General features: G+C 40.2%; 1 protein-coding gene across 13 annotated transcripts in view; it reads left to right on the plus strand.

Annotated features, from left to right (window-relative positions):
* Window positions 1–16,870, plus strand: part of DYNC2H1 (dynein cytoplasmic 2 heavy chain 1) — a 353,260-nt gene that overhangs the window by 204,240 nt on the left and 132,150 nt on the right. For all 13 annotated transcript variants that reach the window (XM_045038203.1, XM_045038204.1, XM_045038198.1 and 10 more), the window contains 3 exons: window positions 3,469–3,544; window positions 8,735–8,943; window positions 11,560–11,664. In XM_045038203.1, the coding sequence (XP_044894138.1) occupies window positions 3,469–3,544; window positions 8,735–8,943; window positions 11,560–11,664 (390 nt within the window). The remainder of the gene's footprint in view (window positions 1–3,468; window positions 3,545–8,734; window positions 8,944–11,559; window positions 11,665–16,870) is intronic.

Here is a 16,870-nt window from a genome sequence, read left to right on the forward strand (position 1 = left end):
AACACAGGACTGGAAGTCTCAGACTTAGCAATCAGACAGCAAAAAGAAATAAAAGGTAGCCAAGTCTGAAAGGAAGAAGTCAGATTTCCATTATTTACCAATGACATGATACTCTGTGGAAAACCTGAAAGATTCCACCAAAAAATTACTAGGACTAGTACATGAATTCAGCAAAGTTGCACGATATAAAATCAACCTACAGAAATCTGTTGCAATTCTATACGCCAATAACAAAGCAACAAAAAGAAATGAAGGAGTCAATTCCATTTGCAACTGCAATTAGGTACCTAGGAATAAAGCTAAACAAAAAGGTAAAGATCTGTACTCTGAAAAATATAGAAGGCTTATGAAAGAAATTGAAGAGGACACAAAGAAATGGATTGGAAGAACAAACATTGTTAAAATGTCTATACTACTGAAAACAATTCACACATTTAATGCATTCCCCGTCAAAATGCCACCAGCATTGTTCACAGAGCTAGGACAAACCTAAAATTTGTATGGAACACAAAAGACCCCAAATAGCCAAAGCAGTCCTGAAAAAGAAAAACAGAACTGGAGGCATCACAATTCTGGGTTTCAAAGTATATTATAAAGCTGTAGTCAGACTGTATGGTACTGGCATGAAAGTAGACACGTAGATTGGTGGAACAGAAAAGAAAACCCAGAATGGACCCACAATTATATGGTCAACTGGTTTTTGATGAAGCAGAAAAGAATAGCCCCTGGAGGAAAGACAATCTTTTCAAGAAGTGATGTTGGGAAAACTGGACCACTTCCTTCTACCACGTACAAAGAATAAATTCAAAATGGATGAAAGACCTAAATGTGAGACAGGAAACCATCAAAATCTTCGAGAAGAACACAGGAAGCCACCTCTTGACCTTGGTCAGAGCAACTTCTTACTAGAAATGTTGTTGGAGACAAGGGAAACATACTGATACTTAATCAGAATAAAAATCTTCTGCACAGGAAACAATCAACAAAACTAAAAGGCAACCTACAGAATTGGAGAAGATATTTCCAAATGACATATATGATAGTTATCCAAAAGCTATAAAGAACTTAGCAAACTCAACCTACAAAATACAAAAAAAAAAAAAAAAACAAACCAACCCAGGGCAGAATACATGAATAGACAGTTTTCCAAAGAAGACATCCAGATGGCTAACAGACACATGAAAAGATGCTCAACATCACTCATCATCAGGAAAGTATAAATCAAAACCATGATGAGATACCACCTCACACCTGTCAGGTTGGCTAAAATTAACAACACAAGAAACAACAGGTGTTGGCAAGGATGCACTGTTGGTAGGAATGCAAACTGGTGCAGCCACTCTGAACAGTATGGAGGTTCCTCAAAAAGTTAAAAATAGAACCACCCTAGAATCCAACAGTTGCACTCCTAGGTATTTATAGGTATTTACACAAAGGATACAGATACACTAATTCCAAGGGATAGATGCATACCAATGTTTATAGCAGCACTATCATTAATAGCCAAATTATAGAATGAGTCTAGGTGTGTACCAACTGATGAATGGATAAAAAAGATGTGGCATATGTATACAATGGAGTATTATTCAGCCATCAAAATGAACGAAATTTTGTCATCTGCAATGACATGGGTGGAGCTAGAGTGTATGTTGCTAAATGAAATAAGTCAATCAGAGAAAGACAAATACCATATAATTTCACTCATGTGGAATTTAAGAAACAAATCAGATGAACATATATGAGGGGAAAAAGGAAAGGCAACAAACCAGAAGAGATTCTTTTTTTAATTTTCAAAAGAGACTCTTATTTTCAAAAGAGACTCTTAACGACAGAGAACAAGCTGAGCATTGATGGAGGGAGGGAGGTGGGCAATGGACTGGATGAGTGATGGGCATTAAGGAGGACACTTGGGAGGAGCACTTGGTGTTGTGTGTAAGTGCTGAATCACTGAATTCTTCTGAAGCCAATATTGCACTGTATGTTAACTAATTAGAATTTAAATAAAAAGTTGAAAGAAAATATATTGTCACTGAAGTTTGTTATTGTTGACAGGCATGTAACCCTTACAGATCTCTGATTCTTACCTGTACTGAATCTTAGCGAGTGAGGTTTAAATCTCGTGTGTGTGTGTGTGTGTGTGTGTGTGTGTGTGTGTGTGTGTGTGTTTACAATATCTATAATTTTAAAAAAGTTTCCAAATGCTAGTGACCCCCAAATTTATATATCTAGCTCAGACCTGTTCTCTAAGCCCTAGGTTTTTGTGTCCAACTCTTTATATGTGCCAGTTTGTTTCAGAAATGACTGAAAACCCCTGTGTTCTGGGTGTGAGCCTTAGAGCACAGACTTCTCCAGAGCATGGGTTTTTTCTCTTTGCTTCAGTGGTAGATTCTCACTGACCAGACAGTGCCTGGTGTGCAGCAGCCCCTCAGTAGCTTCCAGTAGCTTCTCCTCTCTCCTTGTACACAAATTCTCTAACTTTATTGTCCTAAGTGTCCATGTACTTACTCCTTCCTGTGTGTTCTACTCCCCTCTCCCCACCAGGGCGGCGGTTCCTTAGCTCCTGGATGAGCTCAGACCTCTTTCTTGTGCAGACCAAGTACGACTCTTTGCATCAAGCACGTTGTAGTTGTAGCCTGTAGTTGGAGGTGTGTTTGAGTGGTGGATTGTGCCCACCCACTTTTCCCCCTCTGCCCACATTTTACTGACAGCCACCTGAGGGCAGAGATTATGTTTCGGTTCATTCTTTCATTCCCAGTGCTTTACATATAACATGCATTTTGTACATATTGTTTTGAATGATTAATGGATGAAATTTGTTTTGATATTCCTAAATACTGTTAAAGTCTAAATAGATTTTAGTTTCAATGCATTACATTAAACTAAATTAGTTAGAGTGATTGGAAGTACCATCAGAATTTTTTTTACTTTTTTCATATTTTTATAAAACCTAGAGCTCTATGAATGTTCTTTTTATATAAGCATTGTAGCTTTTAGCTGCAAGTTTATAATTTAGTTCCAACATGAATGCTTCATGGGTGAAATGTACAGGAAATAATGCTTTATTTTTGGGCCTTTAAAAATTTTTTGTAACATTTCTTTTCTCATGTTTATTGACAAAACCCACAAGTCTGAAAGATAAAATTATAGAAAATATCTCACTGAATACACTGTACTTAGATTCCAAAATTTACTATACCAATTTGTTCCCTCTGTGACTGAATTGCCACAATACTTAAATGATAAAAACTATTCTAGTATTAAAAGTCCTTGGCATGCTGTGATGTCAGTAAATTTCTTTTAAAAAATTACTGTTACTTTAGAGTTATTGTTTTTATTAAAAAGTTTTGGGAGTTTTCCTTTTATTAGCATATTTTGAACATTCTTAAGATTATAAAGTCGATGATGCCTACATGTGTATCTTTGAACACTGTTTGTAGGTCTTTAATATTTGTAAATTTGTTTTGATAGGGTTGGACCAAGTTTTATGAGTTTTCTTTATCAGATCTTCGGGCTGGATACAGCATTATTGACAGGCTCTTTGATGGTAAGTTCTTTTTTTTTTTTTTTAATTTATTTTTGGGACAGAGAGAGACAGAGCATGAACGGGGGAGGGGCAGAGAGAGAGGGAGACACAGAATCGGAAACAGGCTCCAGGCTCCGAGCTATCAGCCCAGAGCCTGATGCGGGGCTCGAACTCACGGGCCGTGAGATCGTGACCTGGCTGAAGTCGGACGCTTAACCAACTGCGCCACCCAGGCGCCCCCTTTGATGGTAAGTTCTAATGATAACTGTCCTCTCTGATATTAACGGGAAAATTTTTTTGAGGTCTTACTAGCAGTGTGGTTTTTTCAAAATTGACTTCCTATCATGAAACTTGTTTTTGCTTTTCATTTTATGTTTTATGTCCTGGCTGCTGTGCTTATGTTAAGTGGCTAGTTCTCTATCTGTGATGGTCATTAGTTTTACATGCCATAGTTTTCTGATCTTTCTGTAGCTCTCAGGAAGCCAAAACCTGGAGAGACGTTGTCTTCACTTTGTGGCCTTCCTAGTTTTCAGGCTTAGGAAGAATTGTTCAGCTCTCCGGAACTGTGAAATCGGGGACTATGCTAGACGAACGTCAGTACTACGCATCTGTAGAATCTAAACTTATGGTTAAGTAGGAGTTAAGGATCAAGGTGCAAATAATAGACTGTAATAGACAAGACCACGTGATGTGATCGGTTGAGGCCATCCTGCCCTCTGCCCTCTGCCCTCTGCCCTCTGATGTGTATTGTGCAGGGGTGCAGGGGCACGGCAGGGGACGCGAGGGTTTAGAGCAGGGATGGATTGGAGGAGAGAATATATTCATAGGGATCTCAAACTTAAAAATGCCCCTGCAGCCCCACCAAGCCCTTCCCTGAATCCCCCGTTTCAGTAAACACCACCACCAGTCATGTATTTGTTCAGGGTCAGAACCTGTGAACCACCTGGGTTCTTTTTCTCATCCTTAAATGTCCAGTGTCTGGGCAATTTCTGTCCCTTCCATGTCCAAACCGGATCCCGATTCTGCTCACTGACTCAGCCTCCTCAGTGCTTGCTGGTCCGAGAAGAGCCACTTACGCAGGCTTCTTTGTGATCAGCGCTCTCTGAAACATTCGCCACGCGTAAACCAAGCATTGAGAAAAGTAAAATGAGGTACACGTCGTCCCTGTTTAAAACCTACAGCCACCTTAGTCCTTTCTTTTCCTCTGACAGGCCAGGCCTGTTCTCCCTGAAGTTCTTGGTGGGTGCTCTTCTGAAGTGCCTCTGTCCCAGACCTCTACGTGATCCCTTCGTTCACATCTCCACTTCGGGGCTCTTCTTGAGAAAAGCTTTGCGTTACCACCAAATCTAAGTCATTGTAAAAGCTCTTCTCTACCCACTTGTTCTGTTGTGTTGTTGGAGCATGTCAGTGCGACCTTGTTCATCTGTCCCCACTAGAGCACCATCTACCTTAAAGCAAAGTTTTTGGCTGTATGTCCTTAATGCCTGTAGCAGGACCCAAGGTAGACACTCAGTTATTGTTAGTTGAATTAATATCAGACACCAGAAATTATTCTGTAGTATATCTTTGGCAGAATGATAGGGATGGACATCTAGTATGTAGCCAAGTCCCAGTTTAATTTGTATGTTTATGGCATTAAAGTTTTAAATGATATATGTACAAAAAGTACTTATAAGATCATATCTCAGTGAAATTTCCAGAAAATGAGCAGACTCATGTAGCCAGCACCTTAATCAATAAATAACATCACCAGTAATTCTGATTCCACTCTATCTCATGCTGCCTTCCGGTCATGACCATCCCCAACCCCCACCGCCACCCCCACTGCCCTGTCCCTCTGCTCCTGTGGTAAACACCAGGCATCTCTTACTATATACAGCAATTTTGCCTGTGTTCATACAGCTGGGATCGTACGTCACGTACTGCTTAGTCCTTAGGTTCTTTCAGTTCACGTTGTCTTGAGAGATTCGTCTGTATGGTTACATGCAGGTACAGGTCATTTATTCTCAGTGCAATATAGTGTGTCATTCTTTGATCATGTGACTTCTGTCGGTGGACATTTGGGTCCTGTGGGGTGGTGGTGATCTCGCTGCTACCTTCAGTAACAATTTGGATATGTTTGTGTTGAGTCTGTATGTAGGGGTAGGTGGGACATTCGTTTGTTCACCATTAGTGAATGCCAAATAATATTCTAAGTGAGTTTTTCTGCATGGTACAGATTTCTCAACTACACGTGGTAAAAGTGTATATGAACTTAAAATTTAGTAAATGGGCATATATTGAATCTTTGTAATTAACCCCAGTTCAACAGAGTGTTACCAACCTTCCAGAAGCGCCTCCCTTGCTCCTTGATACACATGACCCCACAGTGCCCTAGTGCATGCCAAGGGTAGCCACTTTTCTGACTCTTCGAGTGATTGTTTTCAGTATTAATACAGTATGTACTAAGTCTTTAGCTTGCATTGAAACTTGGTCATTTTCCTTTTTCTTTGTATTTTCAAGTTTTTCTTTAAAATTTTTAATGTTTATTTATTTTTGAGAGTGAAAGAGACAGAGTGTGAACGGAGTAGGGACAGAGAGAGGGAGACACAAAATCTGAACCAGGCTCCAGGCTCCCGGCTCCCAGCTGTCAGCATAAAACCCAACATGGGGTTTGAACCCACAAACTGCGAGAAGATGACCTGAGCTGAAGTCGGACGCTTAACTGACTGAGCCACCCAGGTGCCCCTCAAATGTTTCTTTAAACTCCTTTTAGTTAGGGGCACCTGGGTGGCTCAGTCGGTTAAGCCTCTGACTTGGTTTCAGCTCAGGTTATGATCTCATGATTCATGAGATAAAGTCCTACACCAGGCTCTGTGGTGACAGCATGGAGCCTTCTTGGGATTCTCCCTTTCTCTCTGCTCCCCCCTGGCTTGTGTTTACTCATTCTCACTCCTTCGCTTGCTCGCTCGCACTCTGTCTCTCTCTCTAAAATAAATAAATAAACTTTAAAAATAAATAAATTCCAGTTAATATGCACTGTAGTGTTGGTTTCAGGAACTTAATTTAGTGATTCATCACTTACACACAACGCCCATGCTCATCACAGGTGCTCTCCTTAGTCCCCATCACTAATCTAGCCCATCCCCCACCCTCTTTCCTCCATCGACCCTCAGTTTGTTCTCTGTCATTAAGAGTCTCTTGTGGTTTTTTCCCCTCCTCTTTTTATTCCCACACTTCCCGTAAGTTCATCTGTTTTGTTTCTTAAATTCCACATATGAATGAAATCATATGATATTTGTCTTTCTCTAATTGTGCTTAGCATAATACATTCTAGTTCCATCCATGTCCTTGCAAATGGCAAAATTTCATTCTTTTTGATGGCTGAGGAATATTCCATTGTATACATACACCACATCTTCTCTATCCATTCATTAGTCAGTGGACACTTGGGCTGTTTCCATAATTTTTCAAAATGCTTTAAACTTTATTTTATTTTTATAGTATCACTATGAGATCATCATTATTAGTGCCCTTTGAGGATGAGGATACCAAAATAAGGAGTTTGAATGATTTGTCATTATGTTTGACACTTGTGATGGAATTAATTAATAGCCTCACATTATTTTTTACACATATCACACCATTGAGTTATTGTGAATAAGAGGCCCGTGCTTTAAAGTGATAGTGCATCTCATGGTAAAAATCTAACTGTATAATCTTAGGATTCTAGAATTTCTTCGCATGTACACAATTAAGTACAAAAAAAGGAAAAAGCTCTAATTATATGGGTGAGAAATTATGTAGCTCATAAGACCCGGCCACATGTATAATCTTGATGCCTGAGTTTCCTGATCTGTAAAATAGGGTGATAGCAGATGCATGTCCATTGATTCAATTTTTGAGAAGGTTGAATGAGAAAAGCCCCCATGAAGCATTTGATATTTAGTACATTGACTATATTGAGTAAGTTAGCAGTAATTGACTGTTTTTGCTATTGCTATGATTTCAGTTCTGGTTTTTTAATCTTAAACAAAACTCACCTTGAGAACAGTGGGTGTAAGACACATAAGGTCTTAAAAGTTATATAAAATATATTTTACATAATAGCTAGTTGTATTTTATAGATTGAAGGTCCATTAATGTTTCTCTTTGCCCTGGTGGCCTACCTATGCATGAATGGCTTTTCCATTACTAATCTATTACTTCGTAAACAGCAAGGTAGCACTAGAAAATGGAGTCCTGGTGAAGTCCCTTGTTATAGCTGTTTGGCCACTGTTGATCATAAGATGTAGGCAGGAAACAACTTTAATCAGTCTTCCATGCTGCAGATGCCCTGTCCTGCAGGAGGCCACCTCGATCACCTGTGCGCTGTGGCCTGAAATAGCACAGACATCCATCTTTGTGCGATCACAGACTTTATAGTAATCAAATGCAACTAGACCAGCCCTGCTAGTAGTGAGGGGAACCAGCTACTATAAATGTAATGGTTTCCTATAGTTACTGCAGACGCGAGGTTTAATTCTTACATTTTAAAATTACCACTGAACTGTGGTTAAGAGAATGCTTTGTCGCAAAATGAAATAATGACTTGAGAGTCTCGTGTTGTTTTATACTACATTTCTTTACTAGAATAGGAAATGGACAGTTGACTGTTAAAATCAGGACATTTAGAAGATTACAATACGTGAAGTGATTTTTTCAAGTTTCCTTATTCAGATTTTTTTTTTATGAACTGAGATTTTCATCGTTATATAAAAATAGGCTTTGGATATATTCTAAATAGGACTTTCCCATCTGAGGAGGCAGTGCTGTGTGGTCGATAAGAGTATAGCTTTGGGTCCAGATCTTTGGGACTGAGTGACTTTCTGATTTTGGTCACTCAGCCTCTATTCCTCAATTTATTCATCAGTATAATTAGATCTTTTTCATATTTCTATGTTATGAGGCTTAAGTGACATTTGGGGAATTTTACTTGATTAAATAATCTCAATACATACTAGCCGTTCTATGATTATATTAATTATTATTAAGAATTTATTAATGAGCGTTACATTCATATTATTGAGATTGTAAGGAATGATTTAACTTGGTTAAATGTATATTGTCATATCCTATAAATATAACTGGAGCCAAGAATTTAGTTAATATCTCAGAATAATTTAGAATATTTTTAGAATATTTCTAATATATTAGAAATAAAGCTAATAAAAGTTTGCTTTAAAATTCTAGGTACCAAAGATGTTCAGTGGGAATTTTTACACGGTTTACTTGAAAATGCTATTTATGGCGGACGCATAGATAACTATTTTGACCTTAGAGTTCTTCAGTCATACCTGAAACAGTTTTTTAATTCTTCAATAATTGATGTTTCAAACCAAAGGAACAAGAAAAGTGTTTTTCCATATTCCATATCTCTCCCCAAATCCTGCAGCATTCTGGTAGGTAAAATTCATCGTGTGTAATCTATTCCCAAATACCTGAATCCTTTTCTTAAATTGTTGAATACATACATGTTTATTTTCAAATGCACAAGTAATTCCCTTTCACAAGTATGGATTATTGTTATGCACTGTGCGGCCTATTTCTGGTGTCTTCCACACTTGTGAATACTTACAGGAGATTGATTGATGATAACCGGATGCAGTGTGTAGGGAAATCTTGGAGGGAGTGGCCAAGGGAAATGTTACAAATGTAAGAGCACTGTTAAGATCCACAAGGAGAGGGTCCACGAGTTCCAAAACTGAAAGAAAGAAGAAACTGAAAGAAGTCCAACACTCTTTAACAAATCTGTCTTCATTTGCTGGCTTATAAATTTAAATCAGCTCTAACCATATGAGGGTTACACTCTTGGTGGCTCTGGTAGTAACGTTGTCATTGAGGGGTATTTACTTTAGCCAGCTGGAGCTTTCCACCTTGAGTCATCCCACAAAAGCTGGTAGGATGAAGTCCTCTTTTCCACAAAGTAGTGCAAAATGTGGCCCGAAGATGTCAAGTCTCATTTATGTGGCCTCAAACTTATCTTGGCTTAAAGTCCAAATAATGCCCTAGAACATTAAAATCATTTATCTCTTCATGAATTACAGGGATACATATTCAGTTGTATACTTCTCTCGGAATTATGCATTTTTTTTGTCATCTAAGTATTTTTCAAGAAGATTCTTTTGTTTCAGTGACATAATTGTCAAAAGTTTCGAAACCAATATTGAATATATTACCAAATGTCTTACCTGTTAAGTATCCCGTCTGTTTTGTTTTTCAGTATCTTTCACTCATTTAGTCATGTATTCAGTACATGACTAAGCGCCCCCAAATATCCGTGTGCCTGCCGGTGGCCCTGTTCCAGACCGTGTGGGCACCGGGGGCGTCTGTGGGGCTGACCTCCTAGCGAGAGGGCCTCACCTAGCAAATAGAGGTGTCACATGGCTATTCATGGTGCACTCATTTCACACAGTGCACTGACTGGTCTCCCCTCTCTATTTGAGGTTTAAACTGAAAAGTAAAAGCCCCACAGAAAGTGTACATCATTAATGTCCTTGGCAGTGAATTTTATACGCTGAGCATGTGAGTGTAACCAGTGCTGGGATCCGGAAACAAAACGTGTCTAGCTCCCCACATGTCCTCCTCCCGCCCCCTGTCATTGCCGCGTCCCCCTCACAGATGAGGCCCTTCTAATACCGACGTTAGTTTCACCTGTTTTTGAGCTTTGCGTAAATGCTCTCATGGGGTGTATGTATATCCTTTTGCCTCGAAGTGCGGAGAAATCCGTGTGGACGTGCAGCTGCATGTTACGGAAGAAACGTGTCGGTGTACAGTTGTCGGGGAGAGCAGACATAGCCAGTAGAGATGAGAGAGGTTGACAGCCATTTTGAAATGAACAAAGGGAAGTGATAGACAAAAGTTGCTCTGTATTTATAGGATGATTTGTGAGAATCAGTGTTCGGCTTTCTGTCTAGTAGAGTCCTACAGAAGGAGGAAGCCAGAGCTTCCCGGGTGGGTGACGACACCTGCGTGTGCCCTACACTGCACACGCATATACAAGCCTGCCCTGGGTGCTCCTGTACGCATGTGCTTACACCCCTCTATGTATTGGGATTCGACGGTTTGACAAAGTTAACCAGTGTTCGCTTACAGACACTGGATAGGAAAGATTTCCAAAAAAAAAAAAAAAAAAAGCATACCTTTCCAAAATTTGACAGGTTTGCAGGCCCTGGGCTTCCTGGAGTTCAACTGTTGCCCTGGAAATAGTTGTCAGACAGCCGCCAAGGATGGGAAAGAATGCTGGAGTCTCTTTAACAGCTGTTCCTCCTAGTTCAGCAAGAATGGTGTAGACGCACACACAGTGTCCCCTTGAAAATAATTCGTTCTTCCTGACAGCAAGCAAACAAAACAGGTCTTACCCTTGAGCCAAACCGAATAAATTCTCCCTCTTGGTCCACACTTAGGTTTCTCATCTAGAATTTTGACTCTAACTGTGCTTGGTAAATTGAGCCTTTGCAATGCTGACAGTAATTTGGGGTGAAATGAGAGGATTATCAGTGCATTTCATTACACTTCACCAGCGGACTGAGGACTGACTGTGTAATGGCTTTATGGAAAGTGTTTACAGAGAGCTTTTTGCTTTCCAGAGTAAGTGTATGGAGGTTTCTGGGGTGTCAGGAATATTTATCTTAGGGTAAGCGGAGCTGCGCTCTGCACATCGGTCGTGGGTCGGATGCATGGTAAGTAATCACGGGGCTTTCCTGGAAACATGTTATGTGACATCTGACACAGTAGCCACAGCCACTCAGGTAGTTCGCTTTAATAAGTGCAGGGTCCCTTCGAATGTGCGGAGTTGAATGTAAAAAATCCAGTATCACATAAGCTAGGGATGAACAAGTGGTAATGAGCATATTTTCTGAAGATGACTAAGTGAGTGTTACCCAGACTGAAAGGGAGATTGACCTGGAAAGCGTAATCATGTGAATACCGATACTTCAGTACTTGCCAGTATCTGCTTTCAGTGGTTGTAAGTTCAGTGCTTACCGAAAAGCTGGTTTCCACTTGTTCACATTTAGGACTACCGTGCTCTCATCGAAAAGCTTCCGGAGGACGACAAGCCTAGTTTCTTCGGTCTTCCTGCCAACATTGCTCGCTCGGCCCAGCGCATGATCAGTTCTCAGGTAACCTAGGACAAGGGGTGCTGGAGGGAAATGTCGCTCGGGAGCCTGAGAGCAACAGCATGAGACTTGCTTTAATCTACAGACCCCACAAGCTCATATTGAAAATTTTTATTTTATTTAGCACAGTACATTCTGGTCCCACCCTAAATAAATTTTAAAGGAGCCAAATGGCTCTATATTAAGAGATTTGTTAAAATCAGTAAAATAACACACTGAACACTATTGCCTCATCCAAAATACATGTATTTTACCTCTTGTGATTATTTTCAGGCTGCTTTTTTTTAAGTTTTTAAATGCCAATTAACGAATTTTTAACTATACGGTGTAGTACTAGTTTCAGATGTACAATGTTGTGACTGAACACTTGCACACATCACCTGGTGTGCGTCACCACAAGTGCCCTCCTTCACCCCCATCCCCCACCCACCTCCCCTCTGGTGACCAGCAGTGTGATCTCTAGACTGAGGAGTCTGCTTCTTGTTGCCCTCTCTCTTTTCCTTTTGTTCACTTGTTTTATTTATTAGATTCCACACATGAGTGAGATCCTATGAGATTTGTCTTTCTCTGACTGACTTATTTCACTTAGCGTAACACACTCTGGTTCCATCCACGTCGTTGCAAATGGCAAGATTTCATTCTTTTTGATGCCTGAGTAATATTCCTGTGTGTGTGTGTGTGTGTGTGTGTGTGTGTACACACCACATCTCCTTTATCCATTCATCAGTCGAGGAACAGTTGGGCTGTCTCCGTATTTTGGCTGTTGTCGATAGTGCTGCTGTAAACATCTTCTTTGCACTTTTCTATGTAAGATAAATCTTTTTAAACATAACAGGATACTGCAGAAGAGTCAAAACTTCCTTAATTATTAGAAAATGTATTGGCCTTCCTTACTGTGTGTGTCAAGAATTCAAAAGATTGAAATAATTTCTTTGCAAAATGACTAAAGACTATTTTTCAATGTCTGTTATTTTACCTGGCATGCCTTTCATTTAACATCCAACATTGCATTTTTAAGCCATCTTTTGGCATTTTACGATTTTTTTGTTTAGGTCAGTGTTGGCGTTTCCTTTTTAAGAAAGAAAAAATGAGGAAATGGAATGAATAAGCAGCTTGCAAGTTAACAGGATTCTAATGACATGTTTTCCTGGTCTTCTCAATGCTAGCCAGGTGTGATTGCTTGAGGCGGTGCATCACAGGATCGCCTAGTGTGCTTTACACGGGATGTTTCAGTCAGAGGCTCCTCCCAGATTTAATAGTGGAAGCATGAATCACGTAGGCATTGTATAAGAATCATGACCTAGGAATAAAGGAGAAAATTAGGATGTTTTGAGGAAATGAAGGCTAGTTCTGGTCATAAGACATTAGGAGCAAGGAGAAAACTAGATTGAAAACTGGTTTGTAGAATCCCTTTTGTCTCAGAACAGTTAGTTTTCCTAAGATGATGTCCTGTACTGTGTGCACTCCTGACATCATATTACTAAGCAGTGTCAGTCAATAGCTTTACTTAGGTCTTTTTTAAATCGTGATTTTTGTATTCTCCCACATAGTGTCGTTTAGGTCCTTGTTAATACACGTTTATCATGACGATGGTAGTGTGGATGGTAGTGGTGGTGATAGTTTCGTACTTACCTGCCTTCCGAATTTGGCTTTGCTGATAAGCACTTTACATGCATTACCTCATTTAACTCTGAAAACAATACTGTGATATGAGGGTCATTATTGAACTCACTTTACAGTTGAGAAGATCGAGGCCATAGGAGATTATTTTTCCCAAGATCACACTCTTAGTAGGTGAACGAACCGGGTCAGTGAGCATGAGTTCACGTGCACACAGCCCGGCCTGCCCCCACGGCGGTTCCAGCCCTCTTCCATCATGAGAGTCCATACTTCTCTCCATAGAGGTTTCCTGTTTCGCAGCGCCTCCTTTTCGTGGGGGAGAAAAACCCTTTCACTAGGTAAACGTCTTTGGTAAAATAGTCTTTTTTGCATTTTGTCACCTGTTGACCTAGGAACTCAGGTCATATCTTAATCACAAACGTGTTTTAATAAACTTTATGAATGGGAAGTCTGGAAGATAAGTGAATAAATTAATGAAATATTTGAAAAGTTAAGAAAATCTCAAGTATCTTGACATTAAAATGTAATGCAATTTAAATCAACTGCCTGTGGAGTATTATCCAGCATCTGTATTCTCAGGAATCCTTCAGAGCTTAGAAATTGCTTTATAGCTAGACTTAAGAGTCTTTAGCGCAAGCAACAGTTTTTACAGAAATAATTCCCTAATTCACTGCTTCATGAAAGATGTACCACTTCCTCATTGTGATTCAAAAGTGCCATCGTGATTTTATAGTGAATATTCATTACAAGACTAAGTAGAATTTGTGTCCATTGTTGATCTAAATACCATGGTACCTGCGTATCTTAAACTCATGGTGATACCTTAAACTCGTAGAGGATGAGGCTGTGTAGAAGAGGGGCCATCGTGACTCCTGCCCACGTAGTGTGTGCAGTGGGACAGCATCTGGCACTGAGGCTGGTGGAGATCAGGTATTCGCTATAAATGTTCATTCACTTTGCAAAGAATTGAGAAAGTAGCGGCATAAAAAATTACAGCTGCAAACAAGTGAATAAGACCACGTGATGGATGAAGGAACCTCATAGTATTTCTGAGGCTTGGGGATTAAAAATTCCCACCAGAAATTGGATATTAAGGTATGTAAAATCGATAAGGAATGTGAGGCTTTAACCATATTGGTGAAACCTCAAAGCCAGAATGAAGTACTCGGAGAAGTAACAAGGGTATCTACTTGGTTCTTGTGGGAGCTGTGTTCCGTAACCACACGCACTTGTCTGCTCCAGTGACACCCAGCCCCGGTCTGTGACTCTACCTCTTTACATTACTGTTCCCTTCACAACAACGGGCCATAGGTCTGTAAGATCTCAGAGATCCAAATCTGTTGTTTTCTCTTTTTCCCAGATTTGTCTCCTTGTCACTGTAAAAGCAACAGACCCATGTCTTTACCGTTTCTTTTTTTTCTTTCCCTCTTTTTGTATTTAACTGTTCACCCACGATTGTGGATGTAGATTAACCCTCAAACTGACATAATTGTTTTTCTAAGTTAAAGCTTGGAAAATGTTTGAGGGTGGTGGTGCTGGCCGCTTACATGAGAATTACTTGTCAAGTTTATCTTCAATAGGTGGATTGCTAAGCAGCATCCAAGATGTGTAAAATTGGACTGTTGAGGAGCGGGGCTTTGGAATCTGTTTTGGCATGAATTCGTAGGCACCCTCAACTTTGAAAGCATCTGTACTACAGTTGTGAGAAACTGAGAATTTCTCACGTTGCTATTCTGAGTCGCACAAAATCCTCATGTTCGTTCATCCCTGGATATCTGCGTGGCTTGCTCTTTTATTCCCTTTAGGTGACATCATCACACAGGCCTTTCAGACTTACTGTAAATAGCAACTTCTCGCAAACCTTGGTATTACTTCTCCTTTGAATGGGCTTCATTTTTCTCTTAAGATGCATGTTTCTGCAGGACCTGTGTGTGTTTCTTTAGTTCTGAAACTTTTACTATCTTTTCAAAACACTGTCTTTGATCTATATAAAAGATTACATATGTAACATTTATATATATATATATAATTCATATTAAAAAGTATGATGATGTAATGAGACTCATGAACCAACAAGCAAGAACAAGGATATTACCAATAGCTTAAATCAACTTACATGATTCTTCTTTTCATCTCCCTTTCTGCTAAAGGAGCTACCATTCACTTTTGTTTTAAACTTCTTTAATACCTTTGTACGTCTTAAACACTTGTATTACATGCATGCATTTACACACACACACTTGTTCTTACAAGTATATTGCTTCCTTTAGATAATTAAAAAAATTTTTTTTTAGGGGCGCCTGGGTGGCTCAGTCACTTGAGCTTCTGACTTCAGCTCAGGTCATGATCTCACAGTCTGTGAGTTGGAGCCCGGTCGGGCTCCTTGCTGACAGCTTGGAGCCTGGAGCCTGCTTTAGATTCTGTGTTTCCCTCTCTCTCTGACCCTCCCCCGTTCATGCTCTGTCTCTGTCTCTGTCTCTCTCTCTCAAAAATAAACAAATTGTTTATTTTTGAGAGAGAGAGAGAGCGCGGTCGGCAGGGGGAGCCGGGGGTGGAGAGAGGGAGACACAGAATGTGAAGCAGGCTCTAGGCTCTGAGCTGTCAGCACAGAGCCCGACGTGGGGCTCGAACTCATGAACCATAAGATCATGACCTGAGCCGAAGTTGAATGCTTAAGCGACTGAGCCACCCATGTGCCCCGCTAATTTTTAAATTATAAAACAGTGTCTTTCATGTGGTGTTCTAGGACTAGCATATCTCATTTTACATTATTTTTCTAAGGTGTGTAGGTCACTAGCTTAGCTGTAGTTTCATTCATTATTACTGCAGTGTAATCATACATAACATGTATATTACATAGTGTACATATAATTATGTAAATGACGCACTGCTACACACGATGTTGCTGTGTACCTGTGTGTACGTCTCATGGTCTGTTGAGTGCAGGAGTTTCTCACGATGTGCATCCCCAAATGGACCGTGTGCGTGTGGTTTCAGTTCTGTGCTACTGTACACTGTCCCCAGAAGGTCTTGTGTCCACACCCTTTAATTCCCACCAGGTGGTATTTTTGGATGCCTTCATATTTGTTAAACTGATGGGTTACATTGCTATCTTGGTGTGGTCTTAGCTTGTATTTCTTATTTTTGAGATTGAATATCCTTCTGTGTATTTATGGGCCATCCCTGATTTTTAAGTGCAGGGACAGCAGTGAGACAGATGTGTCTGCAGCCCATTTGGAGGGAGCGAGATGGTGGGATGTGAGGCCAGGAGGCAGCAGGGGCAGCGGGGGGCCACACAGTGATGAGCCTCGTGACTGAGCCACCTTAGGAACTGGCCTGCTGTGTGGCGCTGACCTTGGGGGATAAGACCTGCCAGAGAGCTGGTGTGGGAGGGAGGCCTGTGCTGCTGCTCGAAACTGCCAGCAAGTTTGGGGAGGCAGCTTTTACTGATGAAATCCCTTACTAGCTATAATTCGTTTAGAAAAAGAAGTTCAATTAAGGTAGCTTACTTATTTTCCTACAAGAGCTATATATTTTTAAGTGCGAGCTACGTATTCAGTTTTTTTTCCCCCTAACATGGCGTGAAGTT

This window comes from Felis catus, chromosome D1 (assembly GCF_018350175.1).
Source record: "Felis catus isolate Fca126 chromosome D1, F.catus_Fca126_mat1.0, whole genome shotgun sequence".
In the NCBI taxonomy this organism is placed as follows: Eukaryota; Metazoa; Chordata; class Mammalia; order Carnivora; family Felidae; genus Felis; species Felis catus.